At 35.3% G+C, this 19678-nt stretch overlaps 1 protein-coding gene across 1 annotated transcript in view; it reads left to right on the top strand.

Annotated features, from left to right (window-relative positions):
- Window positions 1–19678, top strand: part of LOC148955256 (E3 ubiquitin-protein ligase SHPRH) — a 95213-nt gene that overhangs the window by 40004 nt on the left and 35531 nt on the right. Inside the window, exons 4-10 of the mRNA XM_089101216.1 lie at window positions 771–892; window positions 3887–4071; window positions 5070–5251; window positions 9459–9608; window positions 10827–11120; window positions 16457–16591; window positions 18200–18417. Coding sequence (XP_088957342.1) covers window positions 771–892; window positions 3887–4071; window positions 5070–5251; window positions 9459–9608; window positions 10827–11120; window positions 16457–16591; window positions 18200–18417 — 1286 coding nt within the window. The remainder of the gene's footprint in view (window positions 1–770; window positions 893–3886; window positions 4072–5069; window positions 5252–9458; window positions 9609–10826; window positions 11121–16456; window positions 16592–18199; window positions 18418–19678) is intronic.

Below are 19678 nucleotides of genomic sequence, written 5' to 3'. Positions count from 1 at the left end.
AAATAAGATAGTTGAAATTGAAGGTTATTAAGACTATGACCTATTCTATGACTTTTTTCTACCTGGGGGCTGACATCCAGACTTCTTATAATTGCTCACCCACAGACAAAAAAAAAAAAAACATAGATAGAATATTTTGGACGAAGATTTAAGGTCGAACTTCCACGTTGACTATCTGATTGAAAAAAATACCTCATTGTTACATTCTTCCAAGAGGTTGGTATTCCAACTGACGTTTTAAATTTTCTATGTGCAGTTATGTTAGACCTTTCCTTGAATATGTATGTCCAGCTTGGCACCCGGGGCTGACGAAGGACTAATGAGACAGACATGAGAGTCTTCAAAAGAGAGCTGTAAAAATTATGCTTGAAGACGATTACACTGCACTGAAACAACTCGTTTTGAATTTCCTTCTTGGTCTCTGACATGAGTTGAGATATTGATCTGGGCTAAAATGTTTCAATTCTCAAAATCATTTCAGTTTGTTGCCCGACCCTGAGATCTCCTCAAATCAATAGACTCTAAAAGTCAAAACTAATTGTTCACAGTTAATTATTTTTCCTGCTCCCAGCTTCTAGTACTAAGTGACGTCTTAAATCATTTGTGCCTTATTTTACCTGGCATTTTTATTTGTGTATGTATATATTTGTTTGTGTGTCATTTTTACTTTATAACCACTTTTATAAAAGGCTATTTTGTAATTATTGACTACGTTATAGTCTAGAAATGAATTGCTTCTCTTAGATTCATTTTAATCAACATTTTTTTAGGGTTACATTCAACCAGTTAATTTGGCGTCGTTTGATATTGTTATTACTTCTTATGAGGTGCTGAGGAAGGAATTATATTATACAAATTTGAAAACAGATGTGGGCAATCGAAAGCGAAGAAGGTAGGTTTCACGAAAGCTTTTTAGAAAAGAAAAAATAATCCAATAAGTGACTTTGCTGCAATTAACACCGAGCTCTTGAGCTGCAGCCTTGATAGAATCGGCGACGCTTTAAAATTGTCCAAGGGGTTCTTTACTATTCATTATATATGTAATATACACAGTTTGTTGCATTTAAGTAATTTAGCCCAGGAAAATATATTAGGCTACACTCTAATTTAATTTCGACAATGTTAAAATTTGTGGATTTTTTTTTACAGTGGTAAATGCTTCAGGTGCACCAGAGTTCATGTTAAGTTACCCCCTTCCTTTCGTGTAATGCACCCGCCTTAAGTAAGTCGTACCATCTCACAAACAGATCAAACTGTAAGGATTGTCCCACATTCTCCTTCGCTTATAGCCTACCCTGGTGAAAAGCCGTTAGCCCTAGTGAAAATTCGTTTTCAAAACTCCAGGGATGTAGTTTGATGAGTAACCAACTATCTCCCCGTTCAGTTTTGTAACATAGATTTCTCGGAAATTGCTGGGTTTAAAATTTTTGCTCAACCTAGGTCCGAAGAACGCCGTCGTGGAAAAAGGAAAGGCCCTCGCCTGCCCCTATTGGTTGTGAATCTCATCTTCCCAAGTCAATTTGTTTACCTCTGAGTCATTGTAAATCCAAAGCTACTATCAAGAGTTTTGTCCTGTATTAATTGTTGCGCTTATTACCCGACTCAATGTTCACTACAAAAAAATCTTGTGGGGACGTTCAGTCTAGCATCAATTTTGCCAAAATTAAATAACGGACATTTTCCTTCTGTGTGCTTTCAATGACAAGATCAATTACTTGTCTAAAATAATCCACACCTGGTCTCCTCTATAAGTTGGCCTGGTCATTACCAAACAGTGTGTTGCCATGAAATTGACAAAAAAAAGCGTTAATAAGAAGCAGTACTTACCCATAGACATTCCTCCAACATTACTTAAAGCTTTCCGTGGCAAACCCTTCCTAACATTTTGAAATGAATAACTACTGTAGGTGATCATCCTAGATTGTGAAAATAAGGTTGTTTTGGGCAAATAAAAAAGGAAGGCAATGGCAAAGGTTTTGAAATCTTTCTTCTCAATACTTTTGCTCCAGTTTTTTCGAAGATTTGTGAGAAGTTTCCAATAGATTGGATAGGTGTAAAACTTGTAGCCTTTATAGACTATTAACTTAAAAAAAAAAAATTCTGATGGAAGTAATTTACTAAAAACGAACAAAAATTATTATTTCGCAGTTTATCGCACAGAATCATATCTACAAAACTAGATCAAATAAACAGAAAATGAGGAACCTACCTCTTATTACAATTATTTGCTAGCGACGACGACTGTGCCTAGACTGTGTCTTGGGAATCGGAGACCTTAGAAATTCCATGGCTACCTTTCAGTGGAAACCTGTTGCATTGAAAGGGAAGGGGTCGTCCCTAGAACACCCCATGCCAGACATATCAGTCAGATCTCTGCTGTCTTAATATGTTCCTGCAACCGAAGTGGGAAGATATGCTGGTAGCAGCAATGTATTGCAAAGACCCTCCTTATCGGTGTCCTAGACGCCTGTGGAGGCACAGGAGAATCATAGGTCTAAGATATTTATTTTTACTACCGGGACACTTTCAGAATTTTCCGGCTAAAAATAATCCAGGGTAGTCTAAAAATAATCCCAGGGTTCAAGGAAGATTAAAGATGAATTTTTACTCTCCTCAAATCTACTTTTGTTATTATCCCAAGGCTCACGGATAGCTAGAAAATTTCGCCATAAAAACGTCCAGGCTCAAGTACGCCCTTCCCATCTACGTAGAGATCCCCCCCACTCTTCTACATAACAGCTGATAAGCAATTATACCCCATACCACATAAATTGATGAAGCCTCAAATTAATTAAATTATGTAAATTAAGCTTTAAAACGAATTTTTATGCGAATCATTTATTTTGAATGGATTATGCGAAGCTTTAGGAACGAATGCGCCACAGTTCGGCATTAAATCCTCTGAAACTGGATAGCTCAATATATAATTTTTTGATAACTTAAAATCGATTGGCTATCTCAGAATTTTCACTCGGCAGCTTTTTCGTCACTTTGCTGTTGCACAATCTTTTTTGCTACTGAAAAAAGGCATTAGAACATTTAATTTTGTTGAATGAGCCATAGAATGATCTTCTAGGACCATTGGTTCAATATGATCACTCCTGAGAAAAAAATATCAAAGTAAAAGCAAATAAACACGGATCTGTGATATTTCATCTCGGGAAAAAGTTGAAAATTCGACACTTTTGTAGATAGACCTTGAAACCTCTGAACTATGGATTTGTTGTATGCTGAATTTTATGATATAATTTTCATCGACGTCACTCTCCCTTTTGGGTGTGTTTTTCCCCTTTTGGAAAACGAAGCAAATTTTCTCAGGCTCGTAATTTTCGGTGGGCAACTTTAAATGTAAAATTGTTATCAATCGTAACATGTGCCAGGATTTGGTTGAAGCAGGGACAGCTATATTAATAAGTGAGGAAGAAATGAGTAAAAATAGTATTTTGTTTATTTTCGAAAGTTGAAGAGGCTCAAAATCATACCATAAACAGTTGGCTGCAAAAACAAACTATGTAATGGATGTGACTAGAAATTTATATGTAATTCTACTGTAGAACCACTTTTAATCTACTACATAGGTGCATGTTGGCATAGGGGAGATAATCTTTGAAATTCAAATCAAGGGAGGGGTAAATCCTCCCTAAGATTAGTCTCGGGACTCTGTTCTTGGCAAATTTGTGCCCAAACCTTCGGTTTTATGCCCCCTTTTGAAACTTGATTTACACTCCTTTGAAAAGCAGAATATGTGTGCATAGTGCATATGTGTAGTGCATATGTGCATAGTGTATATATGCATATAGAATATATGTGCATAGAATATGTGTATACAATATTCAAGAGGCAAGAAGTCCTTGTTCATGCGAGTAAAATTCGATTTTTTTTTCAGCTCTGAAGTTCCATTTTATATGTCGACACCTACTCCTTTACTCTGTGTTGAATGGTGGCGGATATGCCTTGATGAAGCTCAAATGATTGAAGGAAGAGCAACAAGGGCTGCTGAAATGGCCTCTAAATTCATTTGTATCAACAGATGGTGCGTCACTGGTACTCCAATACAAAAATCTATTAAGGGTAAGGAAACTCCACTTTTTATTGGAAGATTCGTAGTTGCGTCATCAATTTCTTGATAATAGGTCGCTTGTCTGTGCAACTTTCGTTTTTCCATATGAACCAGTTTAAAGTTTTTCAAAGGACTAGCTATGGCTTTATTTGGATTAATTTTACTTGAAGGGCATTTCACAGGAAAAATAGTACTTAAATGGATTTTTTTTTTATATATATAAATATTTTTGTCTGCATAAGTAAGAAAGTACACCGATAAAAATTTGGAATTCATAACACCATCAACAATACAAAATGATGGAGTTGAATTAACATCTCCTTAAAGGCTTAATTGCCTATTATATAAGGGTCAAATCACATTTACTTATTTATTCGCCCACCATCGGACAGTTGTCATCACAGTTAACGTAAACACAACGTCAATCAGTTGGCATAATTAAATACCAATTGCCATAAAGGGAGGGAGGCAGAAAGCATCAGAGGAAAAGGAAAAGAAACCGAGGCAAGAGAGAACAAACGAAAATCAAACTGCAACCAAGATAATTTGTCATTCTTTCAAAGGTGCCAAAATAATGACATCTTCAGACCGTTTCAGGTAAGCTATTCCCCAAAATATTACACTCACTTAAGGGGTTAACTCTGATCTTGCCGGTGGAGTGAAAGACGTTTGAATACTACTTCATTTATGGCATGTAGATGGTTGGACAGCATAGGCTCTGTCTAAAACTAGTAGCAAATTAGATGCTGAATAATTAGCACCCAGTGTGAGATTTCCAGCCATGTGAAATATCTTTGGAAAGGGTTTCAGGAAAGAAGAAAAAGTTGTCATCAACATAATTGATGTATAAGATATATACGGCTTAACTAAAAAAATAACAAAATGAAGCAGCATGTTGCGTTTAAGGATTTAGAATAGCGAAAAATCTCAAACCAGTTTCATTTCATCGGAATCATTTCTATTAATTCAGTTTTCTAGTCGTTTAGCTTTGGTAACCTTCTTTTTTTAGATCTTTGGGGCTTGTTCTCATTCCTTGGCATTGAAGATGTTGCATCTGCTTATTTCAGCAATTGTACTAATTATTCGTTAAAAGTAGAAAGAGACAAATTAGCCACCATATTAGCTCCAGTTCTTTGGAGAACTCTGAAGAAAGACGTCCTAGATCAAGTACACTTACCGCCACAAAAGGAGGTTAGTCATTTTCTGTGCACTAAATAAATAAATAAAAAAAAATCCACGAAAATTAAAGAGCAAATTTAAGACTTAAAACGAGTATACAAGACGTAAAACACAATTAAAAATAGTATACAAGACGTAAAAACACAAACTTAAATTTAATAGGAATTTCTACAAACATAGCTGATATTGCGGCCTCTCAAGTCCCTAAAATGCAAGAGTGGAAATCTTTTTAAACAGTGCAGGAAGATCGTTCAAACAGTAAATTAAATGAGTTGTAGCAAAAGCTTAATATCAAGGAATTTTTACCACATATATGTGGTTTTACATACGCTCAACACCCCTCCCCTCCCCCGAAAGACTAGTATATTATTTGGGCTTTACCAAACGCTCTTTCAATAACTTATATTGAAAGTTTAGTTCCGTCAACTGATTTGCTAAACATTTGGAAGGAATAGATTTAAAAGGAAGTAAACATTGATGAGAGTTCGTACATATTTGACTCATAAAACCAAATTAATTCTTACAGTTATACTCATCGAAAAAAATGTCCCGTAAGCAGTATTTATATTTAAGCCCCTCGATTAAGATAGATCCAAAATCTTTGCATGACTCTGATTTTGATAAAGAGTAATTTCTTGACCATTGTGCATCTTCATTTGTTTTGATTTTAAATATTTATATAACGACAGCTCTCACTTCTAATCAGTGAGCTCAAGACCCTTATAAACTAATTTTGGTGGAAACCAAATACTAATTATTGAAATATGTACTACTTTGTGTGTTTCGATTTAGAAGAGCCATGGATTCTCATGATTGATATTTGATTATTAAGGATCATTTCCTAATATTGTGTTAAGAGTCAAAAGTCTAAAGACGTAATACATGTCCTTATCTGCAAAGTTAGGAGGTTGGTGTTTTGAAGTGGCCTCCTATATTATGTAGTTCACGGCAGGGTTGCCATCTGTAGCACGAAAGTGCTATTTTAGCTCTAATTCATTACGTGTAGCACTGTAGTACGTACTCAGGGTTCCTAAAATAGTGCTAAAATAGTACAGAAGTGTTATTTTGACATTATTTTAGCACTATTACAATCAATTCTTTTACTATAGCACCGAAAATCGCTGTGTAGCACGCAAATTTGGGCATTTGTAGCACTTCAGGAGCCGACCGTGGAGCCAACCCTGGTTCACGCGCTTTGGTTTTTGACATCTGTTTTTCAGTATTGGCCTCGGATTTGTAGTCAGCAAGCACAGATTTGTGATGAGCGAGTTGGAGGAGGCACGGCAAGTCGGAATGTCTGGCGGAGGAGGGGTACGGGGCTGTGGACTACTTTAGTCGCATAACATTCCATTATTTTAGTAAACAGAAAATCTATACATGCTCTGTTTTGTTGCAACTGTTAGTATATTTAAATAGATGTATGTTTAGGTCATTTATAAAAAGAGTTCCGTTTTGGTTTCTTTAAACAAAACAAAGTTCTTGTTTTCCTATAAAACAAGGAGATCCGTGATCCGACCGTCAGAATGCAAACAGGATTTGGAATGACAGTAATGGACTGAGGTTAGAGGCTCTGAAGCTGCCAAGCCAATGAGCTGTTGTCTATAGCATGATTGACAAAAGTTAGGACTTGTAAATTTGAAATTAATTTTGTGGTGATTGATCTCCTGAAATTGTAGCCTCTGCCTGATATTTCTGTAACTTGGACATAGCTTGTTTTTTCACCAAGGTTTAAACGTTGCACCAAGCTTTTAACTTTTTAACCTTTCCCAGCTGAATGAAGTCTAGGTTGGACTAAGCTTGTTTTTTACACTCAATTGCCGGCATTGTGATGCTTGGAAATGGCTCATTTTTGCACTTCGTCAGGACGTACCTTGTTTTTTTTTCTACTGAAACAGTCTTTTGACTTTGGCTTGTTTTTACGGTGATTCACGACCTAACTCGTTCTTCACGAAATCATGCTGATTTGAGCTCAAGTTTGAGTTAAGATGGGGCTTTTACATTTTAAGCCGATTCAGACAATGGCTTGGACTTAATATGTTTTTGCACTAAGATTGAAAAAGTTGGTGGTTGTGCTAACAAGTTGGCTGTTTGAAGGAGGGTGGGGGGGGGGAATTTCCACCTTCAGTCATAGATGTTTAAATTCTTTGCAATAATATAGTTCTAGCGAGGTGTGATCAGCCTGAATACATACCAGATTCTATGTCCAAAGTATTACAATATCAAGCAGCTAAACAGCCACCAGACATCTAACAAGAGTAGTTGCAGTTAGTGGTGGTAATAGCTAGGCAGACATCAATAGCCGGTTTTGACTACTCCAAACACCTCAGGTTAACTTTACTGGTGGCATGGAAGATAAAGCGCAATGAGATTGCCAAAAAACACGGTGTGTGTGATCTATTATAGGTAATTCGTCTATGGCCGTGGCCTACCTGCTTTACAACTAAAACCGTATCTGTGAACAATAATTTACCAATTACATTATTTGGGGCCATTCCCATGAGGCTGCGCGAGTCACACTTGCCCTGGAGGCAAGATTTTTGGGCTTTTTGGTAATTTTGAGTGATAATAGCTATGTTAAATTTTAATCGATCTCATGATGAGCTACGGGATGACTGGGGGAAAAAAGTTACTATAGGGCACCGATATTTCTTTTTGGGGCTTAACTTTTTCATTTACTTTCAGTACTTAAAAATGGCCGTAGAACTTTAATTTTGGATCCAATTAGCCCTCTTCTTATGTCCTATTACCACTCATTCTGTACGACTTGGACTTGGGAAAAACAGGTAGAAAACAAAAATAATGCATGGGAAACAAATCCCTTTTTCTTAAAGTCAACGACACCGTGTTGATGCTAATTATTCTGGGCATGGAGAACGATTTTTCAATGGATATTCGGGTAAATGAAGCCAACTGTCTGGACATTGTATGTAGGAAATATTCATGGGTAAGTTTTGTTCCTGTATCACATTCTAACGTGCTAGGCTTTAAAACAAAGAAATTATTGGGTTTGGATTGAAACTAAGCTATAGCAAATCTATTGTCACTACAATTGTTTCTGAATCCATATATATATATATATATATATATATATATATATATATATATATATATATATATATATATATATATATATATATATATATATATATATATATATATATATATATATATATATTTATATATTCATATTCGGACAGGAGGGTCAATTTCTCAGTTTTTGTTCCTGATTATTCAGATTTAATTTTTCTGGAGGGGGAATTTTCACGCATGAGTCACATAAAGGGAATTGTTCTCTAAAATTGTGGCAGAAATTTTGCAAAATTGCCCGAAATTTAGCAAAATTCTTGATTTCTGTAGAAAAGTCGGCATAAATCAGGTATCGATTCGGTAAAATTTACGAAGATCACCCCCCAATGAAATGAGTTTCGGGACACCCCTGGATACAGGTACAGCCCAATATTTACATGAGTCTGCAATTTGCCTGAAATAGGACACCTTTCCTGTTGCAGGATCTGAGCAATCAAATGCAGACTGAAGCCATATGTCATCTCATTCAGAAAAGAAGAGGTACTCAAGTTCACAGCATTCATCTAACACAGTGGTCAGCAGCAATTATAATTAAGAGACTCAAATATAAACAGTGGGACGATTATTTAATAACTGACAACAATTTATATTTATTAATGTATCAAATATATATCATAGCTTTAGACCTTGACTCAATTGCGAATGCCCCAACCCCAAATATTACTATTTACGTTAGTTCTACCCTAGGATGAAAGGATGATAAACTATCTATCTATAAGTAAAATGAATCATTTTATGCAATTCTGAAAAAAAGATAACTTTCACTGCTTTCAAAGTTTGGTATACATTTACCATTTGGTAGGTATGTCTATATATATAGCCCTATATATATAGCCGTAACAGCGTTGATTTATGGATTGTTGACAAAAAATTAAGGCTCGACACAGACTAAAAGGCCATAGATAACATTTTAGTCGAAGTCTGTATTCGCCGTGTTTGTGTCCAGAATACACTCGCATTTGAGAAGCGATTACCTTAGTTAAGTACGTCGGATCAAATGAGGGTCAATTTCTCAGTTTTTGTTCCCGACTTGGCCCACTTCAAACTCTTCAATTATTCTGATTTAAAATACTGATTTTATGTGTAACATATAAGAGCACTTAAGCACTAGCTCATTGAGGCGTAATTACAGGTTGTTCATTGGCTCAGGTTTTCTCCTGTTGAAGAACATTTTTATGAGTTGCAACATAGTCAATGCACTTCTGCAGCAATTACAAAATTTGAGTTGTTTGACCAAATGGACAGGATGTTAAGCAGTATTGATAGGCACACTCTTAATAAGGTAAGCATACTTTTCTTCTTCTTCTCAGATTTTCATCAAACATTTTTCTTATTTTTGCCCACATTAATTCTATCTTAAATGAATGAAAATCCATTGCCTTTCCATAATATCAGATGAAATAATTTTAAGATGGTGGAAATGCCAGAGATTGTGAAGCGAACTCCCAAGACAAACTAGATGTTTCATCTACATCGCCTTTAGTCCTCCTCAGCAAATATTAGAATTTCTAATTAGCGAAAATTTTGAAAATTTCAGCTTGAAATCTGATCCGGAAATTGTTTTTTTTTTAATCATCTAGATATTTTGTGCAGTCATTGTTGCTTCCACGTAAAGTGCCTAGGAGACCTAATAAAATTGTGATTAGTGCATGTTCATTCTAAAAACACAGAAACATCTGTTGTTTGATAAGAACAAGTGGCTTTGTTGGGAAATGTTTATCAAGAAGAAAATTTATTGTGCCAAGTATCAGTTTTACGGAGTGTTTCTCAAAAAAAAAAGAAGGAAAGGTTGAAAAGTTAGTTTATAACAAAAAGAAAAGTGTGTGTGTGTGTGTGGGGGGGGGTTATTTACCATAAAATAATATAAAAAAACTTGCATATGAATAAAGGTAAACCCTTGAGCCATATACGTAACAACGTATATATAACAACGTCCATATGTGTATCAACATTTTCCTGGCCTTGTCTTGTTTCGGCTGTGGTAATATGTACTAATAAGAAAATGTGCATTCACATACTTCAACACAATGAATGGGGGAAATTATTCTCAGGATTTGTTTGAAGATGCCTTTCCCCCCAAAAATTAAAAATTAGTAGGCCTAGTTTTGTACTTTGAATCCTCCCCGCCTCCAGAAAAAACCTTTTAGCTCAAGTCCTGTACATCTGTAAGTATAAATATATGCAAAAACACACATATATGCACACCCAATCCCCATTGTGGTAGATACCACCAAACCCGCCCCCTTCCAAGCTTTTGGTGACCTAAAAAAATAAAAGTGACCTAAGAACGTAATTTTTTCCTGACGTGGAATGACGAAGGGGAGCTAAAGCTTCAAGTCTTCATTCTGGGGTAGTTTTTTCCTGATCGCGGTATTTAAAAAAAAAGTAAGTAATTAAATAAAAATAACTTAGGCCCTATAAATGACCAGGCAAATAAACCTCTTTCCGAAAAGCAGTTAAAAAACGTACTTGCGTTTAGTTGTATTTTATTTCATTCCAGCTTTTGTTACCTCTGTTGCGGCTAAGGCAAGCCTGTTGTCATCCGCAGATGGTTCGTGGACAGTTCATAAGTCTGAACAAAAGTATTATGACGATGGAGCAATTGCTTGAACAAATGTTGAAGAAAACAGCTTTAGAATGTGAAGATGTGCAACGAGCTCTTGTTTCTTCGTTGAATGGACTTGCTGGAATTGACATTATTAACGAACTTTGGGAAGAAGCTGCTGAAAAGTACAGGGAGGTTTTCAGAATTGAGGTTGAAATGAGGGATAAAATAAAAATGGACACCCTTCAGGTATTTTAATGTAAAATATATGCAAACGAATTTAGTCTTAAGTATAATGTGAAGGTGTGTCGTATCATGGTGCATTCATTTTAATGTCTTCGATTTTTAAGCTACTTGGATAAATGGATATTCTGTTTTCCTCGTTTATTGCTGAAATGGTACATGTTCAACAACAGAAAACCATTATTTGCAATCCCTTAATCCATCTAGCGAGCCATTATTCTCGTTGCAGGCGTAGTTTTATGAACATCTAACACCGGAGTGATGCATTTATATTGATTATTGAGACTTCTTGAATATAAATTAGTTTTGTCAACTGAAATTTAGTCACATTAAAAGTAAACGATTCAAAACAATACTGGAAAGGGGGGGGGTATTTAAGCTAAGGTTTGACGTGGGCTTTCTTGGAAGTATTTTAGAATGTAACAAATATAGCCATTTGGTATTTACAATTTGGTAATCCTCGCAATGAAGGGAGATAAGGGGCTAATCCCCCTCTATGGATGTTTATCTAGAGCATTTTCCCCAACTTGTTTCCCCTCGCGAACGAAAAGAAAGGTCCGAAAAAATTTGACGAACCCCCTATATAGTCGTTGATGACAGTTAAAAAAAGCAGTAACATTTGATAGAATATATAGTTCTCATATTGCAGAATAATTGATTATATTAATCATAAAAAATAAATGAGACTAAAATAACGGCTATAAAATTGAAAACAAGATAAATTTAATAAACACGTTCTTATGTTTTACATTTGAAAACTCTTAATTGGATATTTTTGGCTATTTTATTGAACAAAGCAATTCCAAGTTAGGCTCAATATCACACAGTTTCAGTCTTAGATCAGTTTCTGCATTTAGCCTGTTTCTGTATTTATATTTCAGATAAGTACACGCTGAAAAACCTTTCTCGCATTGATATGTTGTGCAAAATGGTAATAGAACTTTAACGGCTTTTTTTTTTACAGAACAGGATATTCGTTTTGTATACTCAGCCAGAAGTCAATTTAAGATTGAGTTTTCTTTTTTCAGTATATTTAGAGAGGTTTTTGAACTTACATTTCCTTGAAACGGATTACGTATCCAGTTGATTGAGATGAATGTATTGCATATGGTGGGAAAATAGTCGTCGAAAGTTAATCGAAGATAGTTCAGATGTTCACATATACTCCTTTTAATGTTTTCGTCAAGTTTAATTGAATTTTCTGAAAACAAATGCTGACAGAATTGAGACATCCATTCTTATTCATCTGCAGGCATTGAATCCAAAAATAGATATTTTACAACATAACCTCAATTCTATCATGCACACTGAAAATGGTGACACCCTCGCCTTGTAAAGACATATTTAATTCATTCAGTTTACATAAAATGTCAGCTAAACATGCAAACTTTTGTAGCCAAAGAACATCGGTTATACAAGAAGACAAATGAAATGGATCATCAATAAAAATTGCTTGAACTTTAGACTTCAATTCAAACAAACACGACAAAATTTACCACGGGAAAGCCACCTAGCTTTTGTGTGAAGTTGTAAAGAAACGTGGAAACTTCCAAAATCCTCACAAAGCGTACGGAATAGACGGCAATTAGTAGACCGCGATTTTACAAAGTTCACAATTTTCACAGCATCACTTAAAGTAGTAGATAACTCTGCAGGAATACGCTTACATACTAAAGCTTGTCTATGAATACAACAATGAGTCCACTGGATTTATTCATTGATCTTCTTCACCCGTGCCACAAAACCTGAAAACTTTCCTGTCATTGATTTGCACCATTTGTATACACACCCACACAATAAGATCAGCTTATTCCATTCTTTTCAAAATACCCGTTGATCATATCGAAATCGCTTCTCCAGTTATGTAGGTTTTCATGTAGATGTGCAAATGGAACATATTCTGGAACAATATTCGTAAAAATAAATCTAACGTAGACAAGCAAGACTGCAGCATTTGTTATGCCCGTTGATTCGTCAATTTGAATTACAAATAATTCAATTGTACTCTTTTTAAAAGTTCTTTCTCCACATAATTAGGCAAGTCATTACTCCTACGCGACTCTGTGTTGTTTGATAGGGAATTAGCTCAATTTTCTTTGCTGTCTTTCCCCCAAGTATACATTTGCCGATATCTTTCGCACATGGTCCAATAAAATTTCCTGCTATTGTATGCGCTTATCCAGATCTTGCAATTTTATAAGTTACTCGAAATGATGCTTCAATGGCCATTTTACTATCTTTGTTTGAAGTCATGAAAGAAGAAAGGCTACATTTTTTTTATATCTGCTAATTTTCTTCTGAAATATTCAAGAGGTTTATCTCTGTGTGTCGGATATTTTGTTTCAATATGTCTGTGAAGAAGTGATGGTTTTAAACTGCTGTTGGCAAGAATTTCGTTACATATAACACTAATCGGTTTCGTTTCTGACTCATCCCTAGTAAAATGAGACTCCAATTGAAGATACTCGGTGTGTTATTTTTGCTTTTTCCCTTTTGTGTCATCATTTCCTTTGTTTTTCTTCTGGTGAAACGGTTTCTCACAACAGCTTTCAATAGATTATCATGTCTCGTTTCTAAACAACCTGTTTTGATCTATCGATCCATAATAAAAATAAGCTATAATGATAATTACATTAACAATTATTAAATCATTTACACGAAAACTTGACAGGCTCAGTGTTCACTATCAGTCTGTCACTCAAGTTGTATAAGTGCTAAACCTATGTATGAACATTAGTTAATACAACACTACAGATACTGCCATTTGCTGGTTTATGATGTGCTGGCGAAGAACCGGTTTTTATCATTCACACGAGCGTGATAGATATTAAGAACACACATATCCGCAGTGGTGAGGGTACGTTTGGGCTGTTTTTTTTCGCCATTACAATATTATTTTCGCAAACCTCCTATGCAAACACTGTGATCCTTCAGGGGTTTGCGAACCACCAGTTGGGAATTATGTCAGGGCCGTATCCAGGATTTTTTTTTGGGGGGTGTTTTATGCAAGAATTTTTTTGGGGGGGGGGGGGGTTTACACAAAAAACGAATAAAAAATTTGTTTATATCCATTTTTGTTACGTTTACACGAGTCAGGCAAGCATATCGAGGGGGGACGGGGTTAAAACCCCCTAAACCCTCCCCTGGATATATATGTATATATATATATATATATATATATATATATATATATATATATATATATATATATATATATATATATATATATATATATATATATACTAACAATTAATGGCAGTGTTTGTCTTTTGCTATAGTAATCAGGACAGTTAGACTTTTAGAGCTCTAAGATGATACATTTTTCTCTACTCATTCTCTGTTAATTTTTAATATATCTCTAATAAATTCTCTGTTAATATATATATATATATATATATATATATATATATATATATATATATATATAATATATAATATCAAGGAGGCACACTTGTGCCTCTATAAAGAGGCGACCCACCACAATGTTAAGCGATTTCCGGTCCTAGCGGTTGCAGAGAGACAGCGATGATCGCATTTTGTAGCCCAAGCTCCAACTAAGAAACGTGCGAAATTTCACCCCCCTCTGACTTAATCTTCATGGGTAAAAGTGGGCTGGGAGTTTCGACCCTCCGACCACAGCCCCCCTTTAACGTTGTCTGATTGGGCTGAAATTTAGAGGTTAAGCTTTCCTAGGGCCCGGGAGCTTATCCTCGAAATTTCAGCTCAATCCGATCACTCCTTCCCTGTTTTCCAAAAAACCAACATAGCCACTTAATGTTCATTTCTCTTCTTTTTTTTTATTAGCCACGCCTACAGGCCACAGTTGGCAATGGATCCAGTTGAATGAGGACTCATTCGAAGCGGAATTCAACCTTTTAGGGCTTTTTCATATTTTCAGACCAAAAAAAATATCCCCCGAATTTACATTTACGAAAAACCTCGTTTTCCTATAAGAGTCTATGTTAATTTTTCCCACCACAGCCCCCATTTAACGTTGTCCGATCGAGCTGAAATTTAGAAGATAGGCTTTTCTGGGACCTGGGAGCTAATCCTCAAAATTTCAGCTCAATCCAATCCTTACTTCTCTATTTTCAAAAATCCAAATATCAAGTTTTGTGGGGGTTTGCTTACGTCAAAAATAGATACGAGAGACTAAAATAAGTGTCTCTGTGGTACAATGCTCGCTGTTCCTGACTGCCAGGCGGAAGATCCGGGTTCGATTCCCTGTCAGATAAAATTTTTTTATACTGAATTTAAAGTTTAGAAAAGAAACTCAGTTTCTTTTTTAAATTATTTGAAAAAACTACGTTTTCTAAAGAGTTAAATAAGTAATAAACTTTACTAAAACGTGCAGAAATTATTTGAAAAAACTACGTTTTCTAAAGAGTTAAAGAGGCTGAGTCACAAGTTCGAACCTTAAAACGTACAGGGATTAGGAGGTGCAGTTGGAGGGCTGCCGCCCCCCAAACCCCCGCTTCCGTATATGAAAGAGGCTGTGCCCTCCTCAACGCCTCGCTCTTTACGCTAAAGTTTTTATTTGTTAAAAAAAAGAGTTGTAAGAAAGTCAAACTTTAGCGTAAAGAGCGAGGCGTTGAGGAGGGCACAACCCCTTTCATATACGGAAGCGGGGGTTTGGGGGGCGGCTGCCCCCCAACTGCACCTCCAAATCCCTGTACGTTTTAAGGTTCGAACTTGTGACTCAGCCTCTTTAACTCTAGAAAACGTAGTTTTTTTCAAATAATATATATATATACAAATTACAATTTTCAGTTTTAAGTGTTTAATTGGTCGCCCACTTTTTTTTTCATAGAAAAAAGAAATCGAGGACGAATTGAGGAAGCAGAACTGCTTTACATTTGAATTCTACGGAATTGATTCGCATACGTCGTTGATAAATTTATTTCCTTTGTTTATTTATTGTATAAATCATCTGAACAGTATCGGAAAATACATAATAATAAGGTTTCAAAAAAAAATAATAAAAATAAAATAAAAAGTGAGGTTTTGGTTATAAATTGAAATAAAATACTAGTTCAGTATTTTTTTTTTCCCGATATTGTAAGTACAAGCGCCATTTAGGGGTGATTTATTCTTGACTACGACAGCTTGTATAAATAAAATGATTTCGATTCTGCTTCTAAAATAGATTACCAGTATCACTAAATATTATTTCCTGTGGCATAGTCTTTTGTTCAAGTGGAGGTATCAAGTGGACTTGGGAGACTTTAGAACCTCCTATCTGATCTTAGTAATAGCCATGCCTATATGCTAGTTGTATTTATATTCAACAAAATATGATATGTTTCTTCTGACCAAGTTATTTCACTTTTTCTTTTGAGTAGAGATTGCATGCCATCCACAATCTCAATGAAATTCTGATGGCTGGTCATAAAATAACTCCCACGCTTCGAGACTCAGAGCTGCCAAATGAGGCTGAAGAATTAAAGAAGCATTATATGCGGCAACATATCACCTTGGTAAAGTTTTGTTTCTTATAAATCTAGAATGAGCTCTATCTCTGTGGTTTATATTACTGGGATTCTTAATGGTTTAAGCAAATAATTTTGCAGTCTTTAGTAAATTATATGAGATCCGTGCGAGTTCTGTGACTAATACATTTTAAACAAACGTATAATGCAGGTAAAAATGTAAATAAAAACGGGAAAGTGATTTTGACAAAATTCACTTTCATGAAAGTTGAAAAGTTTGACGAAAGGGGCTTTTGTTTATTCCTCTGCAAAATACGGGTCGGGTTTAACTTCGAACTTGTGTTTATTCGTATAATTCGATTTTTCTACTTAGTTCTTATCAAGTTTTTTATCTGGTTCTTCTTCTCAATTTGTTTTGAAGTTCTTTTGGTTAAAAATAAATAAAACAGAATAAGTTCCTTCTACTAAATCTTGAATTGATTTTTGTCCTGACAGACCCCTATCCTTCTTTGAGAAATTGATGTTATTCGGTATTTGAGATACAATGGGTATGATATGTAGCCAGTAATTTTTTTCTCTTCTTTCATGGAAAATACTAATGAATAAATAACTAGTAACCAGAGTTTGAGTAATCAGACAGAAGTGATTTCCCACACAGATAATAGTCTGAATAATCTGATAATCTGACTCTGTTGCTAATTTGAGTTTGGTAAAACAACCATTGGAGGGTTATCGTAAAAGAAGGATAACTGAGTAAACTATCAGTCGGGAAAAGTGTCTAATGGAGGAAAAATCTGTAATTAAACGAAGATTAGTTTTGTTGACCTATATCAGTTCTCTGGAGAGTGCTCTAGCTAGGACGAAAAAAGAAATTGTAGAGTGGATTATAGCTAATTAGAGAAGGGGTTAAATTTTTTTGAGTTCACAAGTACAACTAGGACGTTTCATGACTTGGATTTAGAAATTCCGATCGGTCATGTAGGGAACGGAACTGCCTCAATCTTAATTAAGAGGGCAGAGGGTATTAAGAATGAAAACGATTGGTTAAGAACACTCATCAGAAAAATCACTGAAGCTACTGATTGCATCAGAAAGTATTTGATTAGGTTTTCTCTTATAATACGAATAAAGGTCAAAAAGTTTGTTTCTGTTCCAAGTCATAGGTCGTCATGGCCTTGGCAAGTATGTCATTTGAGGGTGAACTAAGATCCAGTGAACCTCTCTTAGCCCTTAAAAATGGTTGGAAATCGCTTGGAAAAGACTACTTTAATTAAAAATGGAGCCTTTTTGGGCTATAACAGTCTGCCCCCTCCCTGAAAAAAAAGTTTTCATCATATTACATTCTTTGCGAGAATGACAATTTTCGGAAGCGATTGGCTCGGGTTTTGGCTTACGTTTGTGTAAATTTAATTTAAAAATGAGTGCTCTAGACAAAAGTGAGGAGAGACCCCCCCCTTCCTGGAAGGCTATGAGGCTAGCTGGAAGGCTAAATACAATAAAAATTGTATTTACTTAAACGACGCCGAAGTCAACAATGGTGGAGGGAAGAACTCTTGCAAAGGTCGATTCATGTATTGTCACCGATCACGGCAGGTAATTTTGTATTAATACGTGTTAACACTACTTTATTTGTATTTTTATATTAATATTTGCCAGGTCGAGTCTTCATCTGGTAAGCTTAGCGAATGTACCCAAAAAGCTGTAGAATTGATATCACTAACTGAAAAAGATAGTCGTCATTGGTGGCTTGAAGCTTTAGAATGGTGTGACTCGAGAAATATTGGTCATTCCTGTATCCAAAACATCAAATCCCAATTAAAAGAAGATAAGAAGCGTCAGTATGGCAACGAAAGTTCGCTTAGCTGCCTAAACATGTAAGTTCTCGTAGTTGTTGTACACCTAATTTTATGATATATTCGACGTCGCGACAGTGATTATCGTTTATTTATCTATGCTTATACGATCCATTCTATGTTGTTAAATATTATCAAAAATAAACTCGCTAATTTTCTTATCAATGGTTCAAAACGCACTGTTATTCAATAGTACTATACAGCTGTGTTATATTTTTTTTTTTACTTTAAGCGGAACTATATAACCTGAATATAAATTTTTACGCTCAATTCGAAAATGCAGTCTGAACCCCAAGTTTTTCTGTTACATCCCCTGCAAGCTCTGGCGGAGGTAACCAATCTCTTTTAATCAACTTCAGGCGAATCAATCGAGAATTATGCAAGTCCCAAATTTCGTCTGCTATGCTATAGTCTTACTGTTGGTCTTTGGCAATATCACCTGTTTTATATTGAATTCAAAATTTACAATCAGAACCCACAATTTGTTTTTTGTTACATCCTCAGCAGTTTTGCTGACTTGTACCCACATTTGTTTCCGGGTAGTCCGTTTATGGCGTTATGATTGGATCTCCTTTTGATTGTACTGTTATGATTGAAGGCATCCCTTTTACTCCGTTCCTCCAATACTAACTTTTAATCAGAAAGATAGGCATGCTGCATCTTGTTTAAATTATTTAGATTTAAAAGTGGCGAATGATAGAGATTTTTAGTCTGGCTGGCTGCTCCAGTTGGGGTCACAGCTGCACTAAGCTCAAAATCGTTCATTATGTATATTTCGTAACTTCGAGCAGTATTCTTTGTTTTTACATTGTTTCAAAGTATCATACATGACGTGGTATGTTAGAACATTTTACATTTCAATGTTTTCTGTTTGATCCAATTGTCATTCTCAAGTCTTATAGTCTCAGTGTGGGTGTCAGTTATTTTTTTTCGTGTTCATAACCGACTGTTGAACCTTAGTTATATCTGCCGATGATGGGTTTGCAACTTCTACTAATGATTGTACCTATATTTGATTTCTGATGTTTTTTAGGCTACAAAACATTTGTTTTAGTATCTATCACGGAGAATGACTTATAAGCAAGCATCTTATTGATCTTAAAAACTAGGGAGAAGGTTTTGGTACCCGTGTAAAGTACTTATTACTGATTTCTCATGTGTATCTTAGACTTCAAAAAATTTGTCTTATTAATAATATACAAGGTGTATCTCCAAAAGTAATACTGTTTACTGAACTACACGAAGTTGATCATACAGATTTTCAAGAAGACTTAGTCTGTGA

Source organism: Artemia sp. Qi Xiang Cuo, chromosome 2 (genome assembly GCF_049724085.1).
Source record: "Artemia sp. Qi Xiang Cuo chromosome 2, ASM4972408v1, whole genome shotgun sequence".
Taxonomy (NCBI): Eukaryota; Metazoa; Arthropoda; class Branchiopoda; order Anostraca; family Artemiidae; genus Artemia; species Artemia sp. Qi Xiang Cuo.
This window is presented reverse-complemented; position numbering and strand designations above follow the sequence as displayed.